Below are 19,111 nucleotides of genomic sequence, written 5' to 3' on the forward strand. Positions count from 1 at the left end.
CGTGTCTATGTTAAGGAGATATTTCCCCAATCCTACTCATATTTTCCAAGATCAACCAGTGTAACTAAAGGAGAATTTATCATATGAAGAGGAACCAGTTCAAATTTTAGACAAGAAAGAACATGTGTTGATGAATAAAACTATTCTATTGATTAAGCCTTGTAGAGAAACCATGGAATAGAGGAAGCCACATGGAAAGCTTAGAAGAATATGAAAAACATATATCTACACCTGTTCACATGATGAGCTCAGGGAAAATTTTAAGGGCAAAATTCGTTAAAGAGAAGTAAATTGTAAACCTCTAAACCTATTTTACTAGTTATTCATGTTTAAGTCCCCTTAATTATGTGCTTAATTATCCTAGTATGCGTTTTTATTCTTGTAAGCAAGTAGTTATAACGTTTGTGGTAGTGAAAATAATATGGAAATTATAATGAGTAAGCATGTGAGGTAGAGATGGGGAAAAACTTACTAAGTCTCGAAATGGGGTGCTCTCATGTAGTAAAGAGCAGCCAATACTTAGACAAAAAATTGGGAAATAGAAGTCAGACGAAGGTAGGTGCGACGCCAGGTTAAAAAGAAAGTAGGAATTTTCCTAAGTGCTAAAGTTGTGCTCTCGGGCGAGATAAGAGAGCTAACGCTTAGAAGGGAATCAGAAATATAGAAGTGAAGAACACATGAGCAACTGTAGGCTTAAGAGCCTAAGGGTGGAAATTGGCTAAGTATAACAGGAGGCATGCGTCAAGGGCTATATAGAGGTTAGTAAAGGCCTAAGGTGGATAGTATGCAGGCAATTAAGGTTGCCTAAGTGAACACATGGTAGACAAGGAGCACTGAGGCATGAGAGGTTAAGGGGGGTGTTGATGAGTGTCGCCAGTGTATGCGTTGGCTAGCGATGCGTGAACAAGAGTGTGCAACATTGGCTGTGGTATGTGTTGGTCGAGGAGGAAGGCTAGTGGGATGCCAACTTGGGTGTTGATAAAGAACTTAAGCATTCAGCTTAATCATCCAATTAGTGGGCTAAGTGGTGTGCTTAGAGGTCACAAATAAGGGTTAGTGCGCCATGTGTCATCTCAAGGAACTAGTTGATCATGCAACCTTAGTATAAAAAGGAGTTTGAAGTTGAAGAGCCCAGTTTGGACATTTTAATCATGCTAAGGAAGGTGAGTTGTCATCAGTCTGAAGGTTGAACATTGAAAAGTTGAATCAGGACTACCAAAGAAAAATTTCCATGGAATTGAGCTGAAGGTTGAGGAATTTCTTCAAGTGTTCAAGAATCTAAGGCAACACGAATGAGTTGTAAAACTTGATAAATTTCAAGCTCGTAAGGAAGAATCAGAGGCTAAGATTCTAATGTAAGCTAGTTAAGACATTTAGGAATAAGTTCTTAAAAGAAAATTTCCTAAGATTAAGTTTAGAATTTAAGTTCTTCAAGCTAAAAATAAAATCTGGAATTTTGGTTGGATGAACAGGCAGACAGCTGCAACCCACGCATAAGCAAGCAACTAGCTGGCTGAGGCTAAGTGCGGACAAGAATCGATCACATAGGTGAGACAGACATGTTATAACGCCTAGGAGCTTCTTGTGTGCAAGTTGCCACTCACCTAGTTAGTCGCAAGGTAAAAATTTGGTTAAGTGTGGTAACACATTAAGTGCAAAATATTAAGGACGCATCGAGTAAAAAGGGGAATAAGATAATGCGTCGAACTAGATTTAAGGCTTAACATGCGTTACCTTGAATGATAAGTTAAGCTTGAGAGGGAGCTAAGGCATTAATCAAAGAATCTTGTTATTCTCACAGGGCAAACGCGTTCAGGGGAAGCTTACCCTTTTCAGGGAGTAACGCAGGGAGTAACGCAAGATAGTGAGTGACTAGTTTTCAAAATATTTGCTAAGTGTTTTACTTATGAATTTCCAATGCAAAGTTACTTTTATCTTGATGTTCCAACACATGTTTTAAATAGTGGGAGTTGATTATGAACACATGTTGATGATTTAAAGACAACTTTTACTTGTAACTTCCATGCATTCCCATTAAGTTTTTATGCCATGTTTAACATTAGAATGAGCTATTTATTGACTCCCTTAAGCATGATAAGTATGATGTTTTATGATGTTAACATGTATGTTTGATATGTAAAACCTACTCCTGAGCATTGATCCCGAATGTATGGTAAGATACCCTAACTATATGACAATCTTTGCTACCGAAGGTATGGTAAGGTAAGCAGGATCCTACTCAGTTCTACGTGCACATTAGATTTATGTTATTAACGTTGATGAGATTAAGCAAAAGGGCTCTCTCTCAACTAAAGTTATTAGGGATCGAACAAAATGGCTCTCCCGCATGTTCAGGCAAAGAAGTAGAGGAATTTTATAGAAAATGTTGATGAGATTTAGTCCAGAGTTTTTCATGCTATGATTTTATATTTTTAAATTTTTATTTCTGAATCCTAGAATGGAAATGGAAATGTTTTGTTCTAAACATGTTTATATCGTGAGTTACAAAAGTATGATTTATTTAAAAGAAGTCACTCACTAGGCATTTTGAGCTAATCCATTATAATGTTTTCCTCCCCAAATAGTGGTCGACGTCCCAAAACCTAGCAATTCTGCCAGTCCGTGACTTTTCAAGAATATCAGGAACTTGAAGCTTAGGTGGCTCATCACGTCTTTGTTAAACTTGAGTCTTATGTTCATATTGTGGGAAGTCAGGATAGAGTTTTTATGGTTGTTGTAAATAGACTTACTAGACCCCTTAACTATGGTATATGTGAATAAGTATTTTGTTGTATGAGAACCTGTATGTTTAAGTTGTGTTGACAATGTGGTAATGGTTTGTTATAAGATATAAATTGTTTATCAAGTACCAAGGGCTTTGGTTCATGGAAGTATGTTGGTAGTAATTGTCATAAAAGGGTTGACAATTGTTGCCTTCACACTTCTTCTCAGATTATGAGGGTAATTCGGGATGGGGTGTGACAATGACTATGTATATGATCTTTGACTTATTAAGTAAATTTTTAAAATTCACATATTTATTAGACATAAAGTTGGATTTTGAAGCCAAAATAAACATAACTCAACTGACAATGTGCTTGTGCTATCAACCTTGAAATCAGATATTCAATTCCCCATCCCACATATTCTCATAAAAAAAAAAAGGATTTTGTGCCTAATGAGATAATTAATTTTCAATATTGTGTAAAAAAAAAACCTTTCAATATTGTGTCTTACACGCATGATTTTCTAAAGAGTCAAATACATAAACAACTTATTAAACACAAAATTTAAATTTTGAAGATTTATTAAACTTCAATACTTTAATAAATCTAAACTATGTCTCGATGAGTTCAGACCTATATCGCATTGTAAAGTTAAAAATTAAAATTAAAAGAAAAAGCATTTACGTAACGTTAACTCAAACTTCTAGGGCTAAATTCGTAATTTGAGTTGAAGAAGGGAAAAAAGGAAAAAAAATTAAACAAAGAAAGAAACAAAACAAAAAGAAACGCCCAAATTGATCGGTTCATGTGTCTCCCTGGTGAAACGTCGGTTGCAATTTAAAATCAATGGCTTCCGATTCCGAATAACCTGCATTCGCCGACGAAGGCCTTCTTCAAGCGTCGGTTCGGCCGATGCATTGCCGTCTATAAGGTAATTCCATGGATCTATTGCCTTCTCTCCATCGGATTTTTCTTTTTGCAGAGTCATTTCGTGGTAGGCGTCTCGTTTGTACTGTTCTTTTGCTTCGATCCGAAATGCCGTTTGATTATAGTTTCCATTTTGAGTTAGATCCGCAGTGGTTTCTGAAATGTTAGTTGTTTTTGTTGTGAAGATTCTTTTCGTGTTCGAACATTTATTTAATTGATCTCCAGCTTTTTCCTGGACTTCCTTCTTATATTAGTTTCGGTAGATCTTCTTTTCTTGGTGTTCGGTAATGGCTGTTCTTGATTCTGTAGCGTGAAGTTCCTCGAAATGATCTCGGAAAAACAAGCAGTTCTTTTAGATCTGAATAAATAGCTACATTGTTGTTGAATGAGAAATCCAGTTTCAATGGCGTACTAGTTTGGTTAATGTGTCGATTTTCTGCTATCGTAGGTTAAATTATCAATAGTCTGGTAGTTCTTCGGCAGCGCCTTATCTTTTTTAGGGAAGTTGCTATTTTAGAAAATTGATAGAATACGATCGAAAGCCGGATATTCCCGGCTGGAAAATGAGAAATTTTTTTGTAATTCCCTCCGCGATTTTTTTTAAACACAATTATGGTTTCTAACTTTCTGTAATATATATACTTTTTAATCAGCGAGTGTCCGGGCCACGACTAATCTCACAACACAGCCGACTTCCTATAACATTTGGATAACTAACAACCGACTAACATTCTGTAATCTTATAAAGTTTTTTTCTTTTTCTTTTTTTTTCTAGATAAAAATTATTTTCTATTTCAAATACAAATATGTAGGCATATAGCATATGTCTCTGTCTTTCAAATTTCGGCTAGGAATGGATTTTTCCCATTTTCCTTTCAACTTTTAAATAGGTTTGTTTTTTCCTTCTTTTTCTAAATTAAAGAAAATACCTATGAACTTTGTACTTCATTTCAATGAAATTATCGCATTGCCCCTAGGTTAAAACAAAGCCAATTCCCTGTTTCTCCCTCTTGTCGCCTTCATCCCTCCCTCCCTGTTTTGTTTTTTCTTTTCCCCTCCATTTCCTATTTCTCCCTCCCCCTCTCGTCTTCTTTCCCCTCTCCTCCTTTCTCCCTTCCTTCTTCCACTTTGCTTTTTGTGCATTCTCTATTTCTCTCCACTATCATAAACAACTGCTCGAGCAAGAGCGAGAGCTCAAGCAAGATTGCGAGTGGATTTGCAATTTTGAGTGATATTATGAAGCATATTTCCTCTCATTCTTCAATCTATGGCCTTACACTTCTCTATTTCCTCTATTTTTTTCCCTCTCTTCTTTTATGCCATCTTCCATACTCCAATTACAGAAACTATTTCCTTCAATCAATAAGATAAATGGAATCATCAAGTGTCTTTTAGGATTTGAATGTTTTGACTACGTTAATAGTTGAGTGAGAGTTAATATGTTTGAGTTTTAATAAACATGAAGAAAGACATACGGAGAATTTGGGCAATACACTACAACAATGATTTTTCCTTTTAAGTCTTTTCAGCATATTGGGTGATTTGACGTGCTTAGCAGCGTGTGAGGACAAGGTGGACCCATATGTCGATTTAGAGTATGTGGACTTCCCACCGGAAGTACGTTCCTGTGATGTTGTTGCATGTCAATTCGAGATGCTTCAAACATCAATTTTCCTGATGTATCAATCATTAGAACCACCACAATTTCATATGAATTTCAAAGGTTTTTATGATATAAAATGCATTAAGGAACATGTTGTGCTAGCACACTCTTTATCTAGCTACAAAAATTGCTTACAACTTTGAGTTTTTCTAATGCATTGAGGTTAACATTAGCCCAATTTTTGATGCCAAAATAACTTGTTATCACAAGTTATCAAGTACCTATATGAGTTGTTTCAAATTGATAACTTCAAATGATTGATTGTTTAGGTGTTGAAATTTCTTATATCTATGTCTGGGCTTGCTAAAAAATGAGAGAGCTCCTCTTGTTTACTTGGTAGTTTCAGAGACTGAGAAATGGAAGAAAGATATTAAAAAGGTATTGAAAAAGAGAGGGAAAACGAGCAGAAATGTAGAAGTGTTAGGCCATAGATTGAAGTAGAGAATAGAAAGGAAATGGAAGAGGGTGATGGGGTTTAAATTTATATAACAATTTTGTACATATGCTATAATAGGAAGGGTATTATTGAAAGTTTTGGATAGAATACAAGTATTCTTGAAACAAAATTTGAAATTTAGGAGTATGTTCTACAATAGTCTTACATATATATATTCCCTTTATTCATGGAAGAGAAATGGAGTTTCCATGAAGTTCCAAAGATCAAGTTATGGTTAGGTAAATTTAGGTAGGTTTTTTATTTGTTTATTATCATTATATTTTTATTTTTATTCTTATTCTTGTTCTTGTTCTTGTTCTTGTTATTATTATTTTTTTTTTTTTTGCAGTTAATTTCATGTAATTAATGAAGTGAGAGCAAAAAAGTCATTTTGCCTACTGAAATTTCATTAACATAATGAAGAATAATAATCTTAAAAAAAGTTTAGAACTTATTTTTAAAAAGTAGGTCGTTTATACTCGCAAACGATTTGGGTTATAATAGTAACTTTCCATCTCTTACTAGATGACAAGAAGCTACTAGAGGACAAACCTGTTAGTTTGAACTTTTTTTAGATATATAAATTTAAAAGTAATATCTCAAAGGGTATCTTTCACTGTCTGAGAAAAGAGAAGGGATTGGACATATGTTAATAGTATGTGTTTCTATGAATGAACTTCTAATGGTTACACTTTATTTTTGGTGCATGATGCTGCAATACATAGTCACTTTCCGAACTTTTCCTTGCTTGGTGTAGAGCAGCTGGGTTCCCAAGAGGAAAGGAGAGGAATATTAAATGTAATGGCCTCTGAGAGGGAAGTTTTTGAACTTTCAGGGCCATTACACATGGCTCCTATTGATTGGTAAGAATAAACTCTTCAATTTTGATGAAAATATAAGTTTTTAGAGGTTGAGTTCAGATTTCAGGAAGTCTTTTTAGTTGATTGTGTCTCCAAATTTGTTCACTTAAGTCGCATTTGGTAATCATTTCATTTTTTATTTTTGAAAATTAACCTGTAAACATTTCTCCCCTCTCTAAATTTCTTGTTTTGTTATCTACTTTTTACAAATGTTATAGAAAAAACCAAGTCATTTTAAAAACTTAAAAAGTAGTTTTTAAAAACTTGTCTTTGTTTTTAGAATTTGACTTGGTTTTTTATAGCATTGTAATTTGTACATGAGCCAAGTTCTTGTGATGGCTTTTCAATAATGTTTTAATTCGTTAACAGGGATTTTAAATTAGTCTAGTTGAGCAGGCGATAACATTATGACTGCAGGGAGAATGCTGATCACAGAAGGTCAGTTGCTGCTTGTTTGGTCCAAGGTGTTTACATTTTAGAACGGGACCGCCAGGAGAAGCGTCAAGGCTCGGAGGCCTTTGCTCCCCGCTGGTGGGAATTCTGCCACTTTCGGTTGCTTCGTCAGCTCGTTGACGATGTCGACTCTTCCATTTTTGGTGCCGTTTATGAATTCAAACCTTTGCTGCTCCAAGGTCACCACAAGGTTGATGGAAGTCCCCGCTTTGTGATTGCCTTCCGGGGCACCTTAACCAAACCAGATTCCGTCTCTCGTGACATAGAGTTAGATCTTCACCTCATTCAAAATGGTCTGCATCGGACATCACGTTTCGAGATTGCGATGCAAGTGGTTCGGAACATGGTTGCTACTGTTGGTGACTCAAATCTCTGGTTAGCTGGCCATTCCCTCGGGTCAGCCATGGCAATGCTTGCTGGAAGAACCATGGCAAGAACAGGCATTTTCCTCAAATCATATCTCTTCAATCCTCCATTCTTTGCCGCACCGATCGAGAGAATCAAGGACAAGAAACTAAAACATGGATTAAGGATTGCCGGCAGTGTTATCACTGCAGGACTTGCTCTTGCTTTGAAGGCTAAAAGTAATGATAACCAAAGAAATGGAGTTGAGGAGCCATTTTTTGCCATAGCAGCATGGGTTCCTTCTTTGTTTGTCAACCCATCAGACCATGTAGGATCAGAGTACATTGGATATTTTGAACACAGGAAGAACATGGAAGATATCGGTGCTGGAAGTATCGAGAGATTAGCGACGCAGAATTCAATTGGTGGTCTTTTGATGAATGCATTTGGGAGGGAATCTGAGCCAATTCATCTCATTCCATCAGCAAATTTGGTTATAAATCTATCTCCAGCACAAGACTTTAAACAAGCTCATGGCATTCATCAATGGTGGCAACCACATTTGCAATTGCAGTCAAAGATCTATGAGTACTCCTAATTTTTTTTTTTCCTGCTTTTGAACTTGTGAGATGTGTAATTTCTTAATGTTGTATGTATGGTGGATTGACATTTGAGAGTTGCTTCTTCTTTGTTTATAACTTGATGAGAGAAACCTGTTTATTGATAACCACTCCAAGGTAGTTCATTTCAGGTATGTCCCCCATCCTCTTAGGTTTGGATTCCTCAAAATCATGCCCCAAACACCTACATTTGGTAAACCTCAAAAAACATAGTAAGAGTAGTGGCAAACAAAGAAATTCTCTTATTTAATTTTTCACTCCCGCGAAATTCATTTTGCAGAGGCGTTTAATTGAAAGGAATAAGTTAAATGGTTTTCAGTTTTATTTTCTTTCAATTTCAATAGTTAAATTTTCACTATGATTTTTCAGTTGAATGGTTAATTCCTCACCCAAAAAAATAATAATAAAAAAAAACTTGCATTTTAAAGGGAAAAAAATTCTTAAACCTCTTGTTAGAAATAAAATGAGAGTTCATATTAAGTTATCTTAAATAATTATCTATGCATAAGATTTAAAAATAGTTTTATTTGTTTTTTAGAAAGAAAAACAATAACCAAAGAATTATGATAATTTATAGAAATATAAGTTATTGTATATTTTTACTTAGAATAATTAAGGAAAATTAGAGGAAAATACATTAGCTTGATATGAAATTCATGTATATAATTATACTTTGTATTCATGCTACAGTTATAGACGCATAGTTCAATTTGTATGCAGAAAACCATGCATTGAGCAAAAAACACAAAGAGAGAAAACGACAAATGCATGGCAGTGGATATCAAATCAATATGTAAGTTGGTAGTTGATTTGAGACATCCCGCTACAAAACCAATGAACCTATGATGCGAGCAGTTGCCACATTAGAGCATGGAATTAAATGCAAAGGTATCACTGAATCACTCACTGAATCATTAGAAAGAGGCAAAGAAGCTCCCTTTTCTACGCCTATAAATATCCCATCCGAATTTTGCTAAGTATGAAACTTTTGATCAAGAGATTGGTTGAAGCTTTTCTCAAACTCCACCTCAAGTCCACCACTATCATCGATCTCTCAAGCTTTTCTTTGGATAATTCTAAGTGAGAACTCAGTCTTCTTCTCCGAAAAAGGAGAGACTGTTGGATCGATATGGCAACCCTAGAGGGGGGTGATTAGGGTTTAATTAAACCTTTTTTTTTCTAAATTAACCCAATTAAACTAATTAATACACTTTTTATAAATAATAAGAAAAATTCAATTTATGCAACAAATAAGACGACAAAAATGTGATAATTTAATTCTATCAAATTTTAGCAAATAAATAAGAACAAACTAAAACATACAATAAATTGCTTAAATTAATTGCAAAAATAAAAAGGAAAGAGTTAGAGAAGAAGACATCGTAATTTTTATAGTGGTTCGGTCAAACTTGACCAACTCCACTCCCCAAGCACCTCTTGGGAATTTGAATAAAATCTTTCCGACTCTTTACACGGATTAGAGCCCAACTGTTACACCACCGCTCCTTTTACGGGTTCAAGAGCAAACCGATCCTTTCCACGGTTTAGGATCAACTCGTTACAAATGTTGAAATTTTTTAAGAACACAATACAACTCTCACTAGAGTGAATTTACAAGTTTAAGGACTCAACAAATTTATCCTCACAATACAATAACACTCTCTCAAGAATAAGATTAAAAAATTGGGAACTTAGAGAGAGCAACAATGGAACTTTTGAGTTTTGGAGGATTATGAAATGTAAAATTTGTTGGTTTAAAATTTGGAGAGGAAGATGGATTATATAGAGATGGAAAAATTTTTAGAAATCACAATTAATTTGGACCATTGGATTTTGGAAAAGAAAAATCAATGGTGGAGATTTTAAACTAAACTAATCGTTAGATACAAACAAAATATAATATTAAATTCCTTTTCTTTTGAAATTCATTTTCTTTTTAAAATTAATCCAAAAAAATAAAATACATGTGTCCAAAAACTAGCCATTAGACACAAACATAAAATAATATTAAATTTCATTTTCCTTTATTCATTTTCTTTTTAAATTCATTCTCTTTAAAGTTAATCCAAAAATAAAACTAACCGTTAGACACAAACAGAAAAATAATATTAAATTTATTTTCCTTTTTAATTTCTTTTTAATTTCAATTTTTTTATTTTAAATCATCCAAAAATCAAAAGTCCATCATAGGTTAATCTCTTAATGATCCACCATTCAACCAATATGCTGCCACATTCTACATGCAAATGGTCTGGTTATGCCACGTCATCCACCGTGGTATTTTCTCTATAGACTTGTTTCGATCATATCATCTTCATTTTAGTTCCGATTTGAGTGATTCAAGAGGTGTTGGAATCGTTGTTTCGAGCTCTACGCTATGGACATATTAAAACACTAAGATTTTTAGTAATTAAAAATTGAGTTTGTTATCATCAAAACATTAAAATTAATTAATTTGAGATTAAGGACCAAAAAGCCAACAATCTCTCCTTTTTTGATGATAACAAACCATTCATGAAAAATAGCTTGAAATACAAGTGAACCATATGTAGCACAAATAATAAAATTCAACATATCACTATAAAAAGATCATTCTTGAAATTCACTCAAAAAATAAATTTCTCCCCTAATTTAATACAATCAAAATCATAATAAATTTATAGCATATTTTTCTTAAACTTCTCCCCCTTTGGAATCATTAAAAAGAATAATTAAGAAAAATTTAGAACTACATAAATGTTTCCCTTAAAAACATGAACATAAATTTAGCACAACTCCCCTAAGAATATTAACACATGCTTTCCATATCTCCCCCTATCAAAATGCCTTCTAAAAATTTAACAAATAAAATTATAAAAACAAGAGGCATCAAACAACGATAATACTGAGCTCAAGCCTATTTTTTGGCAAAAGTTTTCTTCATTCAAAGGCTTGGTAAAAATATCCGCTAATTGATTATTAGAGCCTACAAATTCAGGAGTAATATTATCATTTTTGCACATGCTCTTTAACAAAGTGGTGTCTAATATCAATATGCTTAGTCCTAGAATGATGTATAGGATTTTTAGTCAAATTAATAGCACTAGTATTATCACAAAATATAGGCACATTATCAAACTTTAATCCAAAATCATAAAGAGTTTTGTTTCATTAAAGAATTTAAGCACAACACTACAACTGCAATATATTCCGTTCGGTAGTGGATAAGGCAACCGAATTTTTCTTTTTACTAAACCAAGAAACTAAGAAACTACCAAAAATGACAAGTCCCACTAGTACTCTTACGGTCAAGTAAACTACCCACAAAATTCGCATCAGAATATCCTACCAAATTAAATTTAACATTTCTAGGATACCATAAGCCTAAATCAATAGTACCAAGCAATATTTAAAAAATTCTTTAACGGCATGTAAATGTGATTCCTTAGGACAAGATTGAAATCTAGCACAAATACATAACACTAACATAAATATCGGGTCTACTAGCGATTAAATAAAGTAAAGATTCAATCATACCTCTATAAATTTTTATATCTACACACTTACCTTTTTCATCCTTGTCAGCTTAGTGGATGTGCTCATAAGAAGTTTTTGCATTTTTACCTTCATTGATTTGAGCCTTTTGAGCAAATCCCTTGTGTATTTTTCTTAACTTATGAAAATACCATCCCTGAGTTGTTTTGATTTGGAGTCCAAGGAAGAAGCTAAGTTCTCCCATCATACTATCTCAATTACTAAATGTCTACACTTATGAAAATTCTTCACACAAAGATGGATTAGTAGAATCAAAAATATATCATCCACATATATTTGTACTAAAAGCATATCATTTTCTTTAGTCTTAATAAAAAGAGTAGTATCAATTTTAAACCCATTTTAAATCCATTCTCAAGCAAAGAAATTACTAAGTCTATCATACCAAGCTCTCGGGGCTTGTTTTAAAGCCATAAAGAACCTTTTTCAACTTATAGACATGATTAGAAAAAATCAAAACCTTTCAAACCCCGGAGGTTGTTCTACATAAACTTCCTCCATGATATAACCATTTAAAAAATGCACTTTCACATCCATTTGATACAAAATAAAATTCTTATAAGAAGCAAAGTAAGCAACATTCTAAATAGCTTCTAATCTAGCAACGGGTGCAAAAGTTTTTTTTCATAATCTATTGCTTCTTCTTGACAATAACCTTGAGCTACAAGTCTAGCTTTATTTCTAATGATATTTCCATTTTCATCCATTTTATTTCTAAAGACCCCAATTATAGAAGCATGAGAGGGCCTAGGGACTAACTTCCAAACTTTATTCCTTTCAAATTGATTTAATTCTTCTTGCATAGCTAAAATCCAAAATTCATCATTTTTGACATCTTTAAAAACTTTTTGGTTCAATTTGAGAAACAAAAGCAAGATTATTAAACATATTAAAGAGAGGACGAGTTTTCACACTTTTGTTCGGGATCACCAGAATTTAATTATTTAGGATGAGAAGGAGCATACCTCCACTCTATGGGCAATGGATGAAAGAACCAACTTCGTTCTTTTCGGATTTAAGGCTCACCTTCTTGCCTTATTTGAAAACAATTTCCTTGCCTTTTGCACTAACAAGTAAATCTCCAAATTTCCTTCTAAAACATCATTATATATAGCTCATTAGAAAATACATTACAAGATTTATCTACTTTACAGTGCATTAGATTCCTCAATTATAAGAGTTCTTTTATTGAAGAACTCGATAAAACTTATCTGTATAGAGTAATGAGCGACAAGGAGAACAAAGGATATAACACAACATTCCGTCATTAGATCAAATTTTCCAAGTTTTTCTTTGTATTTCAAAATAAAACATTTGCAACCAAAAACTGTGAAATACCCAATATTTGGAATTTTGTTATGCCAAAGTTCATAAGAAGTTTTATCAAAGAATGTCTAATTAAAACTCTATTTAAAACATAACAAGCGATGTAAACGGTTTCCGCCCAAAAGTATGTAGGAAAACCATACTCATACAATATTGATCTAGCAAATTCTTGCAAAGTACGATTTTTCCTTTCAACACTACACCGTTTTGTTGAGGAGTTTTTGGAGCGGAGAAATTAATGAAGAAAAACTATTTTTTCTTCAACAAAAGTTTCAAAAGACATTGCTATCAAATTCTCCTCCATGATCACTCATAATTTTAGAAATAAAAAAAACCTTTTTTGAACTCTTTTTGCAAAACTAGAAAAGCTTTTTCAAAGTATCAACCTTATGTTTAGTATCAAACCCAAATAAATCTTGAAAAATCATCAACTATCACAAAGGCATAAAAGTTCCCTCCAAAACTAGCAATTTCTAGAAGGGCCAAATAAGTCCATGTGTAATAGTTTGAAGGGGTCTAGTTGTAGAGAATTACATTTTTAGATTTGAAAGAGGATTTGGTTGCTTACCCATTTGACAAGCATAACAAACTTTGTCTTTTTCAAATTTAAATTTGGGAAGAAACTCTAACCAAAGAATTCTTAGAAATATTTGAAATTAAGTGCATGCTGCAATGTCTAGTCTTCTATGCATAACCAAGAATCATTATGCAAAGTTCGATAAACATTTATCATATAGGACAATCATTCAAATCAATAGTATATAACATTTTCATCTCTATTTCCAACAAATATAACTTTTCTATCACTAGCATTTTCAATGATGCAATTCTTTTTATCAAAACAACAACTCTAAAGCTTTTATCACACAATTGACTAATACTAAGTAAATCATGCTTCAAACCATCAACCAAAAAGTACATTTTCAATTAAAATAGAAGAATTCATTACTTATATACCTTTACCAATTATTTTAACCTTTCTTTGGTGTCACAAAAAGGTTTTACAAGACCTCCATCCTTTTTGGAGAGAGAGACAAAACTTGGATGGGTCTCCCGGCATGTGCCTCGAGCAAACCACTATCCAAGTACCACTTGTTTTTCTTAGAGGCTTTCAAACAAACCTACAAACACAAATGTTCAAGTTTGATTCTTTGGTACCCATACTTGTTTGGGTCCTAGATGGTTAGTATTGACATACTTGGGAATCTATTTCATTTTCGCATAGACATTTAAGGCATTGGATTTAGATAAGTAACAAGAATAAGTTGTATGTCCAAACTTGCCACATGAAAACACAACATTATGCAAAGATTTATCTCTTACAACAAATTTATGCACTCTACTTTTCTTGGAGAAATTATTCCTTGGAGCATTGTTGAAACTTTGCGCTTTGAGAAAAATTTATTCTGGAGAAGTAGTATGAGCATATTTCAATTTAAAACACTTAGCTCTAATATGGCTTTCAAACCCAACAATAATGACATATAGGCACAAAGTTAGATTTAACATGGTTAGACACAACCTTAGCATATTAAGCTTAGGCATATTATGAATGCTTTAACAAAGATAGTTTTAGAACTTGAAGGAGTAAAAACATTCATCAATATAGCCTAAACCTCTTTTTATCACCAAAAGGCTTGCCTACTTCAATTATCTTGTCTAATCATTGAGCACCTTATTGTCAACTTTTTAATAGATTCTTTAGCCTTATCAAAGTTCTTGCAAAGCACTAAATTCCTTTTTCTTGAGTAATTTAATCAAATTATCTTTTTCACAACTATCATGCTCAATAAATTTAATTTTGTCAAGCAAGGCATTTTTCTCATCACAATCAAAAGCATGCTTGTCACAAGAGATATTCATTTCATCAATATGCATATCATCATGCTCATTCTCTTTTAAGCAAGCAATTTCTTCAAGTAAAGACTTATTTTTACTAGATAAAACATTGTATTTCTTTTTAAGCACAAAATACCTAGAACTAAGTTTTTCTAAATCATTTTGCATATTTTCAAAAGCTTTGAAACAATTCATTATAAGAAAGAGGTTCTAGAATTACCCCTCATCATTTTGTTCATCCTCTTTGTCACTATGAGCCTGAAGCAAAAATTGGCCACTTCTTCATTATCACTCCCACTTTCGCTTTCATCGCTATCATCCCAAGTAGCTTTCATTGCTTTCTTCTTGGATTTCTTGGATGATTTGAAAAAAGGACAATCGGTTCTAATAGACCCGACTTCTTGCATTCCATAGCATATTACCTCATCCTTTTTGCTCTTTTCAACTTTTGACTCTTTTTGGTTGGAGATGCTTTCTGAATTGCTTCTTTCTCTTGATGAAGTTCTTATACTTACGTGAAAGATAGGCAACATCATCTTCATCAAGGTCATCTTCATCTTGAGAGTCAACTTCTAAAGAGATGGTCTTTAAAGCTATACTCTTTTCTTTCTTTTTCTTCTCATCTTCCATGTTTTTCTTGATCTTATCTCATGCGTCACACCGAGCCCATGAGTTCATCAATAGATAGAGATTTGAGATCCTTTGCCTCTTGAATGGCGGTGACTTTAGGCTCCCATGTTTTTAGGCAAAGATCACAATGGCTTCTTTATCTTCTCAAGATTTGAGTACTTTTTCCCAAGTCCTTCTAAAGCTTGAAATGTTAGTAAATCTAATAAAACATATGGAAATAGCTTCATTTTCATTCTTTTAAACATTTCATATTGATGAACTAACATGTCAATCTTTGTTTCTTTTACTTGATAGTTCCTTCCTGAGTAATTTCTATTATCACATATCTCTTTAACGGTTTTGCAAATAGACACTCTATTATACTCAACTTTATTCAAAGCACAAAATAAGTAATTAATAGCTTTGGCATTTAAAGAGTATGTTTTCTTTTCATTTATTGACCATTCTTTCTTAAGTTTTATAGTGCTAACACCATCAACATCTTTTGTTGGAATTTTAAAACCTTCCTCAACAATATCCCATAAATCATAATCAATAGAAACCAAAAAAAATCTCATTCATTTTTCCAATAATTATAATTAGTAACATTAAAGAAATGAGGCCTTTGTATAGATTGACTATCGGTAAAAGGGATAAAACCTAAAGTTGTCATAACTAAAAAAACAATTAAGTTTATCAAGAAATAAATATTTCAAGAAGAGCAACTCGCTCTGATACCAATTGTTGGTCGATATGGCAACCATAGAGGGGTGAATAGGGTTTAATTAAACTTTTTTTTTCTAAATTAACCTAATTAAACTAATTAATACACTTTTTATAAATAATAAGAAAAATTCAATTTATGCAACAAATAAGATGACAAAAATATGATAATTTAATTCTATCAAATTTTAGCAAATAAATAAGAACAAAATAAAAAGAAAAGAGTTAGAAAGAAGACACCGTAATTTTTATAGTGGTTTGGTCAAACTCGACCTACTCCACTCCCCAAACGCCTTCTTGGAATTTGAATAAAATCTTTCCGACTCTTTCCACGGATTAGAGCCCAACCGTTACACATCGCTCCTCTTACGGGTTCAAGAGGCAAATCTGATCCTTTCCACGGTTTAGAATCAACCCGTTACAAATGTTGGAATTTTTTAAGAACACAATACAACTCTCACTAGAGTGGATTTACAAGTTTAAGCACTCAACAAATTTATCCTCACAATACAATAACACTCTCTCAAGAATAAGATGAAAAAAATTGGAACTTAGAGAGAGCAACAATGGAATTTTAGAGTTTTGGAGGATTATGAAATGTAAAATTTGTTGGTTTAAAATTTGGAGAGGAAGATGGTTTATATAGAGATGGAAAAATTTTTAAGAACCACAATTAATTTGGACCATTGGATTTTGGAAAAGAAAAATCAATAGTGGAGATTTTAAACTAAACTAGTCGTTAGATACAAACAAAATATAATATTAAATTCCTTTTCTTTTGAAATTCATTTTCTTTTTAAAATTAATCCAAAAAATAAAAATACCATGTGTCAAAAACTAGCCGTTAGACACAAACATAAAATAATATTAAATTCATTTTCCTTTTAATTCATTTTCTTTTTAAATTCATTCTCTTTAAAGTCAATCCAAAAATAAAAAACATACCATGTGTAAAAAACTAGCCGTTAGACATAAACATAAAATAATATTAAATTTTATTTTTTTTAATTTCTTTTTAATTTCAATTTTTTATTTTAAATCAATCCAAAAATCAAAAGTCCATCATATATTAATCTCTTAATGATCTACCATTCAACCAATATGTTGCCACATGTCTATATGCAAATGGTCTGATTATGCCACGTCATCCACCACGGTATTTTCTCTATAGACTTGTTTCGGTCATATCGTCTTCGTTTTAGCTCCGATTTGAGTGATTCAAGAGGTGTTACAATCGTTGTTCCGAGTTTTACGCTATGGACATATTAAAACACTAAGATTTTCAGTAATTAAAAATCGAGTTTGTTATCATCAAAACATTGATTAATTAATTAATTAAAATTAATTAATTTGAGATTAAAGGCCAAAAAGCCAACAAGTTCCACCTCCATCATTACAACTACCGTTGAAGCAGCCACCATACAAGCCAAAGGAAGCAAGAGATTATGACCGGTGGCTTGACACTTTCATTCTCTATCCTTATCATTTTGTTCTTGTTATTCACATTTGTATTAAGTCATTAGGGATTGAAAGGCTTGTTTTCTTAATATAAATATGATTTCTACCATATTCCATCCATTCATGTCTTCATTTTCATTTATCATGAGTATTAAGTTTTTAATGGGTTGAGAAAGTCAAACTGGCATTTCCTTTAAGTTTTGCATAAGTCAAAGTTCATATTGTTTAATGTGTGCCCGTTATATTGCTTGAACTGATTGAGAAATTGATTTGAAGTAAGAGATACTGCTTGAGAATGTAAGTGATTGTAGATCTCATTAAATAAGGAGAGAAGTAATTTTAGAAATAAAGTTAGTCTTTGGTCTTAAATTAACTCAAGCATGAATCCTAGAGATAGGGTATTGTGACTTAAAAACACCGAGAGGTGAATTCTTTATTTTTATGAGTTAATGATGTGAACACACAACTTATGCATTACTTAGGAAAATGTTAGTGAACCTTTCCCAACCCTGCTTTATTATGATATTTCCTTCAATTTCCTCGCACACTGCTTCATTCCAGTTGTAATTACCACCATCATTTTCAACGTATCATCATTCACTACCATTCACATTAATCTCCATGACCCCACTTCCACCCCACTTGTAATTCAATCCATTAAAACAGCTAACGTATGTATTTTTATGCAGAAAATGCATTGACGCAAGACGAAAATGCGATCCAAAGAAATTAACGTCCGAGCGTATTAAGAGATTACGTCGACGCAAGGCCATGCGATCATTTGTGCTCCCGAATATCTGCTCAAGAAGGTTGCCGCATAGAGCCAGTGCATCTGGGTGAAAAGCATAATAAATCACGATGAGATAGAAAGTTGATGACGGTCGATTCCGAATTAAGTTGACAAACTGTTAACGCAAGTACACTCAACTTTTCAGTGACAAATATTTGGCGCATCAGATAGAGAATTAATGTCATCTCATCAATGAAATCATAAGAGAGAAGAAGCCTTTTACCCCGAAGCTCTATAAATACGGAAAGACACCTTCAGTGAAGCAGTTCGTTCAGTTCAGTAATTTTCCCCATAGATAGAAGTAGCCTTGTTCATAGTTTTTTTATACTTAGAAGGCGGAGCGAGAGAAGGGAAGAGACGCCAGAAGATCACCCTGGTCAGCTCGAGAGAGAACTTAGGAGGCGTGGAAAAATAGAGAGAGGGCCGACTCTTGCGAGAGCAAGATTATCTTTTGAGCAGAGTAGAGAAGAACAGTGTAAAAGCCTTGGGAAGCAAGAAATTGCTACCAGGCTCTTTATTCTTATTCCGCATTGTCATTCTGTATTTCGATTATATATCTATAAAATGGAACTTACTTGTCTCCATTTGTTCACTCTATTTAAAACACGCATGAGTAGCTAAATCTATCAAATGGGTTGAGAAGAACTTAGCTAACATGACTTAGGATTTTCATTGCATGCGATTATCTTGTCTTATGTTGCATCCATCACCTCTTTAGAGCTACTCGAGAGAGAGTCTAAAGAAAGAACCTAAGACTTGAGAGAGCTAGATTAGAATCTAGACTCGAAAGAACAATATTAGA

General features: G+C 33.1%; 1 protein-coding gene across 3 annotated transcripts; it reads left to right on the forward strand.

Annotated features, from left to right (window-relative positions):
- Nucleotides 1–3,492: 3,492 nt before the first annotated feature.
- On the forward strand, nt 3,493–8,199 carry LOC120068422 (GDSL esterase/lipase At4g10955-like). 3 transcript variants are annotated; one of them, XM_039020183.1, is made up of 3 exons: nt 3,493–3,657; nt 6,478–6,615; nt 7,030–8,199. In XM_039020183.1, exons 2-3 carry the CDS (start codon nt 6,554–6,556, stop codon nt 8,006–8,008), a joined length of 1,041 nt encoding a protein of 346 aa, XP_038876111.1. In that variant the 5' UTR covers nt 3,493–3,657; nt 6,478–6,553; the 3' UTR covers nt 8,009–8,199. The 3 variants fall into 3 exon arrangements, with proteins under 3 accessions (XP_038876111.1, XP_038876109.1, XP_038876110.1); XM_039020181.1 differs by having other exon boundaries at nt 3,505–3,657; nt 6,510–6,615; XM_039020182.1 differs by having other exon boundaries at nt 3,512–3,657; nt 6,515–6,615.
- The last annotated feature ends 10,912 nt before the right edge of the window (nt 8,200–19,111 follow it).

This window comes from Benincasa hispida, chromosome 12, assembly GCF_009727055.1.
Source record: "Benincasa hispida cultivar B227 chromosome 12, ASM972705v1, whole genome shotgun sequence".
Classification (NCBI taxonomy): domain Eukaryota; kingdom Viridiplantae; phylum Streptophyta; class Magnoliopsida; order Cucurbitales; family Cucurbitaceae; genus Benincasa; species Benincasa hispida.

Excerpts from the sequence above, each read along its gene's own strand:
- LOC120068422 (XM_039020183.1), top strand. The coding sequence starts at position 6,554 with ATGGCCTCTGAGAGGGAAGTTTTTGAACTTTCAGGGCCATTACACATG. Across the intron at positions 6,616-7,029 it reads CACATGGCTCCTATTGATTG|GGAGAATGCTGATCACAGAA; the intron begins GTAAGAATAAAC and ends TTATGACTGCAG.